Genomic DNA, 12,268 nt, shown 5'->3' on the forward strand with positions numbered 1-12,268 from the left:
TGGGGCTGAAGATGAGGTTGGAAGCTAGTTTGTTCTATATTTTAATTTATCTCTTTTATTTCTGTCTTTCAATTCCAGTCAATCAATCAAAGAGGAAACTACATCAAAATCTCATTGTACAAACTTTGCAGAACTAATGAAATAAATCACCTTGTCTTCTTGTATGCTTATTTTATGGTGCCCTTGGTAGCTTGTGGCCTAAAGCAACTGCCAACCTCTGCCTCATGGAAAGCACCCCAACCCCCCCCCCCCCCCCCCCGACTCCATTAAAAGCATGATTTTGTAGATGTCTTGAAGAAATAATTAAGATCATGTGTATGAGATCGTATCTTAAAGATGAAATCTGAAAACACCGATGCTGAGCCTATGAAGCATCAGACACATACAGTAAATGACAGTCAGAGGAGGATGGTGAACAGCAGAGGGCGCTGCAGGCTCTGGGCTGCTGTGAACCACCTAAGTAATAAAGAGAGTGTAATCTTAGCATTGTGATTTAGTCAGAAATAGCACACTGTTTTATGAAAGTATGCAAGAGACAAAAAGAATACAGCTGCTGTTAAAAATGGCAGCTTCAATATTTTTGGGAATGGAGAGCCTTTAATTGAATTATCCACTCATTTACTTGGATCATTACAACATGTCTGACTGAAATGTTAATTGAGTCCACTGGGTTAATAATTAGACAAAACAAAGAAAAGTTAGTGAGTGACTGTAATAAGCTTTATAATTAAATTGTTCACTCAGCTGCCAGGCCTCCACCAAGTTCAAAGACTGAAAAAAGTAAAAGCTGACATCTGACCTGCCCTTTAACTTAAATTTTACTGAATGGCGATAAATAACACAAACGGGATCAAATAACAAAACAGGGAAACCTGAAGCCGGCGGGTAACCAAACACTCCAGAGTATAACATGACAAACCGTGACGTCTCTCATGTCACGCATGTCACGGCTCCTTGAGGTCGTCTCCCTCCAGAAGACAAGCCGGGAGCTTCTCCACATGCCGGACCCTACAGACAGACATACCAATCATCTAAAAATGATAGATGGCTTCACGGGAGCGTGGCCGGACGTGTCACGTTACAGCAGCAGCCCCCTGACATGTACACACATCTGTATGGAAACATTTCCTCACGATGGCAGCGTGTAAACACCGGTTTGCTTTTTTACAACTGTGTTGTAAAGTCAGCAGCTGACACATCTGTGAAAAGTTGGAGATGTTACACCTCAGTCTTATTTTTTTTATTGATTACTTATGACTCATAACACGTATTAATGAGTGAATCAAATCCACCAAAACTGAACATTCTTTTATAGAAGCAGAACTTATATTTCTCCGTTTTTATTTCTTAATAGAGACAAATTTGGAAAACACAATCGTTCCTTTGCTAGACAACAAGACTCACCTGTTGAAACCTAATTTAAGGTTTATTCAAACAGACAGAAATAAGGAAATTGCACATTAAGTGAAAAGTTATGCATTATATTCAGTAATTTAAGACACAGTGACTTTATATCAAGGCATTTTGTCCATAGATGAAGAGATGATTATGATATTTTAAAACACTTTAAGGGTTTTTCTGCTAGAAATTGGGTTCAACATTTGTTTATTGCCAAAATAATTTATATCATAACAACATTCTAACATTTATATTATGTCTGGCTTTATAGCAGTAACTTTTTCCACCACAAATTCAGCTGTTTACCTGGTTTGCCATATTCTTTGCAGCCACTCTACACAGTACAGTTGTTTTACCCCTCAAAATTAGTGCCTTCACACCTTCCACCTCAATTTTACTGTAATTTAACAACTTTAAGGGTCAAGTTTAAAGGTATAATCTGTAGGATCTGTAGGATTTGTCTGACCAGAAAGATTATTTATTGTTGAGTCTCATTCCCAGGATGTTCTGGGTTGGTAAAGCGTCAAAATGGCAGCAAAATAATGAGGAAAAAGACTAAATTGAGGCAGAGAGCAGGGTCACCACGCACTTCTACTGAGTCATAAGTAATGATTGAAAGGGATTATGTTTATATGAGTATGTACATTGTTCTTTAAATTCAAGGGGGATTTTTTCACAATAAATGTAAAGCCAAAGATCTATCAGTCCAAACCTACTCCTGGATTTTAAAAGTTGAAATCACAGCCAGAACGTGTGCTGTGACATATTTCATTCCTGCAACAAGGTGGTGATAATCGAGTGACCCAGGGGTCGAAGGTCAACAGGCACACAAGGGGGCGGACTGACAGCTTGCGTCCGGCCCCTGGATGTCCCGAACGCCCCAAGACAAACAAACGTCCGTCTAATCCAAATTACCACAGGACTGGAAACCAGTAAAGAGCGGAGAAGTGAGTCATCGCAGAGCATCGGCGAGTCAGAGCGCGGAGATCAGTGGAAACACAAACAGTCACAAGCACAGAGCCGAGAGAGCGAACAAAAATAAACTCCTCCAATCAAAGAGATTAACAAAGTTGTTAATGAAATGAAAACAGATTATCTTGAGGTAAATCTGGATATAAAACCTAAAAAAACAAATGAAGGAAAGCATTTTGCTCTCAGGGCCCGGCGCACTGGCAGACTGTCAAGTTTATTTAGCTATTTTGGTCGCGCTCAGCTGTCCCTTTTATGTTCTTCTGGGAATGTCTGCTGCCATCACCCTGCCAAGTAATCCCCTTATATTTACGGTGCGGGTAGACGGAGTGAGAAGGGGGATCCGGGGGCAAACAGGTGGGAAAGTGTTCATCATAAGTGAGGTCGATCACCAAACACACACCTTTGTAGTGATGAGAAAGCAGGAGCACAGCCAGAGGTTAATGGTGCTTTCACTTGGCTGACATGTTGTCGCTCAAAACACATCTTGTCCCCAGAAGAAAAAAAAAGGAAAACATGAATCAATCATCGTTTCCATAATGTTTAATTATTTGAAGTTTAATTAATGAAATTAGATGCTTTGACATTTGAGCGACTTCTGTTCCTAATAAATATAACCAGGGGTTAAATTGGGATTTGTTATGGAAGACGGTTCTGCAGTTTCAGGGTTGCCATGGGTGCACATGTTTGTGCACATAGACTCCAAACTGTGATTGATATCATATCATAAACTGTAAATAAAATATAACAAGGTGAGACAACCTGCAATCTGCGCTGAGCTTAATGTAACAGTCAGCTACCAAAGATGTGTGAAGCTAAGTGTCCCCTGATGACACAGGAGGCATGTAGGACGGAAGAATGACAACCAGTTAAACCCCTGAGTGTAACTGGGAGACATTTACTGAGTTTCCATGAAACAGCATGCAGAGTGCTTATTGGTCACCAGAGGTGGAAGGGAAGTAACTAATTATAAACCAGAAAATAAAATAAAGTTACTGTAACCAAGTCAGTTTTGGGGATATCATTAAAAATACCCGAGAATATCCACGAAACAACCATTTTCTTGCTGTTGGGACAGATACTGGCTTATACCTGTATAATATAATATATATGTGATGATAAAATAAATGTTTTAATATTGATGTTGTGTTTGTGGGAATTTTAAGTATTCTACTTGAGTATACTCACTTCCATTTCATGCTTCTTTATATTTCTGCATTTCAAAGGAAAATATTTTTTTACACCACCAAATATATGTTTTCAAGTTTTCATCTGCAGAAACATTATATAAAATAATAAAGCATTGCAAAACTTTATGGCTTATAAAACGCAGTGCCTACTTGGATCTCAAAGTCACATTTCAGCTGTGTAGATGCATTAAAGAGTGATTTCTTATTCAAGACCATTAAAATAATTTTGAGGCCACAGGAGCCGAAATTATTCACATCAATTCACAAAAAAACCCAAACAAAACAATAGCTACACGAAGTCAGAAAAACTAATGAAAACTAATTTTACTAACTGTTGTATAAAAACTTTCCTCTCCTATTAATCACCTCACGACCTGTCGGATTCATCTGGTGACTCTTTGGAGGGACACGACCCCCATGTGGGGAACCACTTGAGTCAGCTACTCCACAGGATACAAAACATTTCAAACTTCTTCTTATAATGTCAATCTTATAATGTCATATATAGAACCAATCACAGGGGACATTTTTCTGCAGAAAAAGGACTTTTATTTGACATTTTGCTTTTATTTTTTTTTGTTTCACAATCAAAGATAATGATGTCAATGAGAATAACGAACAGAAAAAGGAGGAAAAGACATAACAATAATAAATATGATGATGATTATGAGAAGTATTCTTAATTCTTAATTCATCTCAGTTAATGTAGACATTATACACTTACTCCTGAAAGTTTAGATTTTAATTTGAAACATGTTTTTTTTTACAGCATTACTGTATCATTAAATCAATTAATAAATTATATCATTAGCCCTAATTATACCCCTAAATAAATGAGGCCCAAATAAAGTGAAGCCCAGTAAGCATGTGTATTAAAGCGCCAGGAAACACAAGAAAGGTATGTGTAATACATACGTACACGCGTCAGAATCAGAATCAGGTTTATTGCCAAGTAGGTTTTGCCTCGGTGTTTTAATGCATAACAAAAATATAAATATAACAGAAATAGAAAATAATAGAAAAACAAAGAAAGGTGGGAAAAAGGGAGGAGGTACAGCAAGTCAGGAAGCATAAATATAAAATAGAAAACTTACATATACTGACACACTTATTCACACATATAATTCTGTGTATGTCCACAGATATATAAATATCCTTTATTTCACTCCAGATTTTTAAAATACCACCCTGTGCAGTTTTTCAAATACAAACAAAACATGTGTCCTTCCATATTTATTTGTTGGGTGAAGAGGTTTGGGAATGAGGCAGGTGTTTTAATGCAGTGGTACATGTCTGGTGCTCCCTCCATCACATCTTCTAGGGTAAAATGACATTAACATCATTACTTTGTCCCAACTTAAAATAAGAAAGCCAAGCCGTGCACATACAGGGTAAAAGCTGCATCGGTTGCTGAGGGTATAGAATGCTTGTGTCCCAGTCTGTAATATCGCAATGGACATCACAAACCAAAAATAAAGTCAGCGAGTGGCCGCTGAGCCTCCCTGCAGGCAGACGAAGGTGGACAGAAGGAGGGTGGAGAGACACTGTCCAGTGGTCCAACAAGCATCTATGTCCCGAATGTCCTTATTAGTCCACGTGGGACTGCAAACCTGCAGCATGGTCCCTCAGCTATCAGGTTTACTTAATTCCAAGACTCCTGGGTCTATTTTTGATCTCCTGTAAGGTGATACGCTGTCCCGCCATTCTGTCTCCTTCACTTTTGCCATCAGTTCATCCTTGACCATCCTCTCTCCCTCTCTCCCCCTATCTCTCTTTTTATCCCCCATCCAAACTTGAGGCTGTGGCTAAAGTTAGACTGGGCTGCGGGGGTATATAAGCCCCCGGGGATATACGTATAACGCGGCTTCACACTTTCTTCTCCTTCTTGATCATCCAAACCTCCACTCATACCGTCTCAAGATGGTGAGTACCAGGGTTCCCACATCTCTGCACTCAGCTGGTGGACATATCTGAAAACCAACCCTATGGATTAACTCCACTTCTTGATGCATTTTTTTTTTCTTTCTGATGAACCTTGAAACAATATTAACCAAAAGATGGGAGCATTTTGCAACATCACTTGTAGTAGATCAAGTGATTTTGCACATTTTTTTGTGGATTTTTGCATAATTGCCATTCTTGGTGATCAGTTTTAAGGATTTGTTGTTAAGCTCTTACATCTGCAGTGACAAATTCAGGAAAAGGATAAAAAATAAACCATAAATGCATGTCATATTGGTAGTCAGAACAAAAACATCATTACTAACTGGCGGATTACACTTAAACTCGTGGTATCTGATAGAGCAGTGGCTCCTAACCTGGGGGTCAAGACCTCTTTAAAGAATAACATGATAAATCTAAGGGGTCATGACATGATTGACAGGAAAAATATTGTTCTGCTACACAAAATTCATACACATTTTTTCAGTCTTTTCTCTAATCTTTGTTTTTGTAGCTTCAACACTAACTACTATTCAAATGAAACAGTGAAAATGAACAAATTTAAGGGGGGGAAATCCCTCATTTTGGTGTATATATGCAGGTATTCGTTGCAAAAGTTGGGAACCACTGCCTCACTCGCATCACTGTGAGTTTTACCCAAACGCTAAGTGACTTACTTTAAGATTTCCCACCTGTGTTTGTCCTCCAGGCACCAAAGAAGGCCAAGAGGAGGCAGGCAGCAGGAGACAGCGGCTCCTCCAACGTGTTCTCCATGTTTGAGCAGAGCCAGATTCAGGAGTACAAAGAGGTGAGGTTTGTCTGATAACTCCGTCCCTACAGGAGCACCTTTTCCTACTGCATGAGCATCAGTCGTGGCAGCATCAGGAAGCATTAGACATGATAAAGAGATGTAAAGAACCTCACATTCTGAATTAAATCCAGTGTAATTTCCAAACCAAACCAAAATTAGAGTTTGGTTAAGCAGCACTGGGATCCATTTTCACAGCAGTTGCTATTTTGTGTGCCCCCCTCATCTCCCCTGACAATTTAATAAGCACGAGAATGTCATTAGGAGGAGCTCTGAAATTTCTGTCACCATCTGAGGCTGTCCACATTTTGCTCACCTTTGACCTCACCCCGCCCACCAGCTGTCACTCAGACATCTCCTTAAGGCTCTCGCTGAAGAACAGCTGGACCTCGATAGATGTATTGTAGTGCAGAACAGAGAACATGAGGAGAAATGCTGTTTTGCACATTTCAAAACTCGTTGCGCTCACGTCCAGAGTGACTTCTGAAAGCGAGTTGATGAGCAGTGCAAGAAAAAGCAAAAGGAGAACGTGTGAAAGTGAGGCGTGAAGGGCGTGTGCTGGGGTTCGGTAAGGTCAGGGAGATGGGATTTTATAAGGATGGCCTGTCAGGAGATTGGATAATGATGGTGTCTGTGTTTTCAGTGCGTTGTCAAGGGATATGTGCTGCGAATAGAGGAAACATTCCTCCCGCGATAAGTGATACAGGCGTCTTGAGTGCCACTTCGGGAATGTATGACATGATGATTAGGATGATCTTAGCACGTTGCACAGATGGAATGATAGCAGATGTATTTTGTATCTGTCAGAGCAAGGAAAGCATGTGTGTGTGTGAGAGAGAGTGTGGTCGGTGACTGCGTTCAAGTTCAAGTCCAAGTCCAAGGGGTTATCTTAAGTTTCATGGACATAAGTTGTACAGGGTGAGCAGATCAGACAGCTGTTCTCTGATGATACTTTCCAAGATTAACATGTAAGAAAAGACTCGGGGACACCTAGCACACCCCCGCCTGTGACTCCTTCCTCAAGGCCACTACAGTCAGGTTGGACTTTTTGGGTGCAGCCTTTTTCTTGCACAATATCCTCTAACATTTGCACAGCGCCGCGTCAAAGATACTCTCCAGCTGCCACTTTAATGGACAAACTGTTGACTGAGGAGTCACTTAAAGTGTAATGAGGTCTCACCCCTGCTTGCATGCCATCTCTCCATCTGTCTCAAGTGCTTCCCTCCACTTACTCTGCCTCCTTCCTTCTTAGGCTTTCACAATCATTGACCAGAACAGAGATGGTATCATCAGCAAAGATGACCTGAGGGACGTGCTGGCTTCAATGGGTGAGCGGTGTTGGGATACATCAACAGTGGGAAAAGCATGCGTTCTTTCACGGTCTCTTTGTGCTAATCTGATTTTTCGTGCCGTTCAGGCCAGCTGAACGTGAAGAATGAGGAGCTGGAGGCCATGATCAAGGAGGCCAGCGGCCCCATCAACTTCACCGTCTTCCTCACCATGTTCGGCGAGAAGCTGAAGGGTGGGCATCTCATTTTCACCAACTGTCACCCCCAGATTGTTTGACATTATTTACATGATTTACACTGTACTTTTTATTTCATCCTGCTTTACACCTCTACTCCAGCAGGCTAAATTCAGAGGGAGAAACTGTACTTCTGACGCCACTGTATTTATTTACAGTAATAGTTACTTTTCAGATGAAGATTTTATGCAGAAAACATGGTTAAAGGAGAAATCTGTAATATATTTACTGTAATAACCATAATATGTCATCTGAGATTAGGGAAACATGCCAAGTTGAAATACTGGACATGCAACTGTTACATATTCTTTAAAGTTAGATCCATCTCGACCTTTAAATGGCCGCTCACGTATAAATAAATCAATGATAATGATTCAGTAATATAATATTTATATAGTTTTGTATGATGAGTACCTTCACTTCTTCTCTGTCAGTTAACGAACCTCTGTATCCTGTTTCTCACCAGGTGCCGACCCCGAGGACGTTATTCTTAGCGCCTTCAAGGTCCTGGACCCCGAGGGTACTGGAAGCATCAAGAAGGAGTTGTAAGCACTTTAAAAATATATATTTTAATGTTCACTACACATGTCTAAATTGAATTCAAATTCAAATGTGGTGATTCCCAAAATCTGTTTGTTTGCCCATTCCAGCCTTGAGGAGCTCCTGACCACTCAGTGCGACAGGTTCTCCAAGGAGGAGGTAAAAAAGTTGTTTGACTACTTTTACTATTACTAAAACACTACATGATTTTAGCAGACTGGCTCTTTGGTCTCATCGTCTTCTGTTACTTAATTTATCCTCAAGAGTAGCACCATCTGACAGAGTTTATACAGGATTAAACCAGCTGGATCTTCTTCCATCATGGAATAATTAATAAACAGAAACCATAAATGTAAACTGCTCAGATCAGGTTTATCCTTCTTTCTGGGCAACTTTTGCTGCTCCTCTAATACGTCCCCTCTGCAGCTCACTCTCTGATCCCACTGTGCTCATTTATCTCCTTAGGTATGTTAATGATTAATCACTGATCAATTAATCACATTAAGATTTAACCAATTAAAACGTGTTACTCCATAATTAGTCTAGAAACAGCAGTAACTGGGCCTCATTTGAAATAAGGAAACTTAAACTTACAGTGAGAAAATTTAAATGACAAAAAAAAATTATCATATGAATTATTAATTTTTATTGGACTAATCGAACTGCTGAAAAATGCACAAAATTTGCAACACTATATCCCGTCATAAAACTTGACATATCTGTCAGTGTGAGTTTTTTTAATTAGAAAATGGTCAGAGGGTCACCCAGCACCCAATCAGAGGCCAAACTTTATAGTGTATTATTTGAGCAAAAAGATTAGTAGTTGTAAAAACGCTGAAGTTCAATCTGTCCTCCAATCCTAACAATTTCGTTAAGGAGGCTGCCTTTAAATCTTTTAGTCTATAAAATGTCAAGAAAAATGTTCATCACAATTTTCCAGAGCCCAAAGTGACAGTTTTGTTCAGTCCAACACCCAAATACTCTTCATTAACTGTCCCGATTATTGAAACAGTTGGTGACTTTAAAGTGTTTTTTAACAGTGGTATGATTAAGATAGCACATCTGCTGCCATGCTGAATTTCCACCCCTCATTTTCCTCCCTCAGATCAAGAACATGTGGGCCGCCTTCCCCCCAGATGTTGCTGGCAACGTAGACTACAAGAACATCTGCTACGTCATCACACACGGAGAGGAGAAGGAGGAGTAAAGACAACGCTAGAAGACAAGAAAGACAGCACTCCCTTTGCTATTCTGCCTTCCCTGCCCTTTTCTTTCCTCCTCTTCCTCCCTGCTCACCTTTTGTGTAAACCCATGTGCTCAGCCATTCATGCTCACACCAAAGACTTGTCACACTGACATGAGAGTGCCGGGGCCCATGGGATGTCTATGTTTGCTTATGGGGAATAGGGGTGATTTTCAATAAAAAATTATCCTGTAACATCATTTCCATCCACAAGCTTTTCTCAAAAACCTTTTCTTGCCTTGCAACCCATCTTCCGTCTTCTCACCTCTGGCCCGTCACTTGAGCCCCTGAGGTGCTGTGAATGAAGTGTGTCCCTCTGCTTCCCTCACACTGTGAGGAGAAGACAGTTTCACCACAAGGAGGTGGCACACAAACTGTGAGGACCTCATTCCAAATTTTGAAGATGTCCTCCTGTGTGGAGCAGGTGAGAGGAGGGAGACGACATGCAGGTTAGAGAGGACAAAGTTGTCTCCTTAAAGTGACGACAACGACAAAAAATATATATGTCTGAAGGAGAGGAGAGAAAGCGTCGAAAGAAAACATTCAAATCTTCGATTTCTTTCCCTCCACTCCCTCCTGCATCCAGTAAATCATCTTTTTTTTCCATAAGCTGTCTCGAGCTCAGTCACTGGACTCTTCCTCGCCTTTCCTCTGTAATGAATAAAAGGGACAAACTGTGAATAAAACCTCTTTCCTTTTGTACAATAGTGTCTCTGTTCAGTTGGCTCTGTGGGACAGGGTACGAGGGAGGACACAAGTCTGATGAAATGATGAGCAGTCCCTCATGAATACACATCTAGTGACACCTAGTGGTTATTTAAGTTCAATGACACCGAGTTTCCAAGATAAGAACACCAAGAAAGACAAAAACAAAAAGCAAAAAACACCATGATGATTTAATATATTATGGTTTATTACTCATCACAAATGTCATTATCATCATCAATTAAATACATCAGTTGTAGATCTGAAGGAATGAATTCAATTAGCTATGATTTTATTTCACTTTCGCCAAAGAGAGTGACATGTAAACTTAAAAACACAAAAAACATAACGGCATGGGGAGAAAAACGGCTAAAAATGGGTCTTTAAATATTTGCATCAGTGGGGTCATTCCCAGTCAAATGTAATCAAGAATTAATGCAGAAATGCACAAAGGACCTGTAGAAATGGATTTCTTGATTCGTCCTCAATATTGCAGAGCTAAGTGGTGATTCCACGAGGGAGGAAATCACAAGCTAGCGAGAGATTACTTTGATCTTCACGACATCTGGAGCCCTCTGAACAAAGAGAAACGACATTATCATCGAGAAGTGAGCTGCGAGGGCGTATTGCTCATAAAATATTACAGTGCACGGGCCTGAAAATGTGCTCAGAAAAGACCTACTGAAGCACAAATTCCATTTTTCCATGGCACCAGTCTGATGAGTGCTGCTGTCGCCACACACTATCAACAGAGATGATGGAGGATGGTTTGCATAGATGTGTTCAGTTTATCCTCACTAACACTACACTAATCTGTGCCAATAAACGCACTGGCGTCAAAGTAGAGAAGGAAGGGAGTGTGTGATGTTTATATATTTAAATGAGAGCCATGTAAAGACCTGAAATAAGTGAAAAACAATGAATATGGAGGACATGTTGGCTACAATTACACGAAAGTCCCTCTAATCCTTAACTACAAAAACAGTACAGTTAAAGAGCATCTATGTTTTTTGCCATCAAATGGGTTTACACTAACTACCTGGCACTACTCATCATATACTGATGGGGTTCAGTGCAGTTTAATGTATGCATAAATATCTTACAGTACAGAACACTGAGTGTAAATAGGTTAGGGAGTTAGTCCATAAGTCATTATGAATGTTACAACACAACTTTGTGAGACAGACATACTTAAGATCTCGAATTAAAGAACTATTCAAAGCTCATAAATCACCTCATAGTATATTATACAGTACAATTAAGACCTTCAACTCCCAATACTTCTGTCTGAACCATTCGTCTCACTGTTTGTTCTGTCGGAGGCCCATTTTTCCACTCAAGTCTGTTTAATACTGCACTTCAGTAAACTGGAGACTTGTGAACTTAGAGTTGACCAAACCAACAATGACTTAAAGTAAACTTAAATAATAGCAAAGACATGCATCAAGTTTGTTTGTGTAAAAGCAGAGGACTTAGCGTGCAAACAAAAAAAATTAAAAAAATTAAAAATTAAAACAAACACTTAAATGATCCCCCTGCAACTACACATTGTGTAGTCAGCCATCATTCCAGTCAACCAGGTGTCTCTTACTCACATAGAAAAATAGTCAGATCCAAAATAATAATAATAATAATTCATAATATACTATATTTGATTAAATTAACCACTTTGTACATAAATACATCAGAGCCCAAAGGTCAAAGATCAGAGGTTAATGCTACATTGGCACACCTGGCACCTCCAGTCAAGTGGCTTCCTATAGATCCTCACAGCACAGATTTCAAACCAAGAAACCGGCCTGCTGAGACTCGTGCTCTCTACGTTACTACACTATCGGAGTGGTCGACTTCAGTGGTGCTTTGTGACAAAATCACAAGTGCAAAAAAAAAAAAAAAAAAATCATCCTTCATTCTCTTAAGATACTTGAAATCACATTCTAATGGGTCAG

General features: G+C 39.8%; 1 protein-coding gene across 1 annotated transcript; it reads left to right on the top strand.

Annotated features, from left to right (window-relative positions):
* The first annotated feature begins 5,324 nt into the window (after nucleotides 1-5,324).
* On the top strand, nucleotides 5,325-10,319 carry mylpfa (myosin light chain, phosphorylatable, fast skeletal muscle a). Its single transcript, XM_084743808.1, has 7 exons — nucleotides 5,325-5,480; nucleotides 6,208-6,306; nucleotides 7,559-7,634; nucleotides 7,724-7,828; nucleotides 8,298-8,376; nucleotides 8,482-8,530; nucleotides 9,477-10,319. The coding sequence occupies exons 1-7, from the start codon at nucleotides 5,478-5,480 to the stop codon at nucleotides 9,576-9,578; spliced, it is 513 nt and encodes a 170-aa protein (XP_084599934.1). The 5' UTR covers nucleotides 5,325-5,477; the 3' UTR covers nucleotides 9,579-10,319.
* The last annotated feature ends 1,949 nt before the right edge of the window (nucleotides 10,320-12,268 follow it).

This window comes from Lutjanus erythropterus, chromosome 19, assembly GCF_056507025.1.
Source record: "Lutjanus erythropterus isolate fLutEry1 chromosome 19, fLutEry1.hap2, whole genome shotgun sequence".
Lineage (NCBI taxonomy): Eukaryota > Metazoa > Chordata > Actinopteri > Lutjaniformes > Lutjanidae > Lutjanus > Lutjanus erythropterus.

Excerpts from the sequence above, each read along its gene's own strand:
- mylpfa (XM_084743808.1), top strand. Across the intron at positions 6,307-7,558 it reads AGATTCAGGAGTACAAAGAG|GCTTTCACAATCATTGACCA; the intron begins GTGAGGTTTGTC and ends CTTCCTTCTTAG. Across the intron at positions 8,531-9,476 it reads ACAGGTTCTCCAAGGAGGAG|ATCAAGAACATGTGGGCCGC; the intron begins GTAAAAAAGTTG and ends TTCCTCCCTCAG.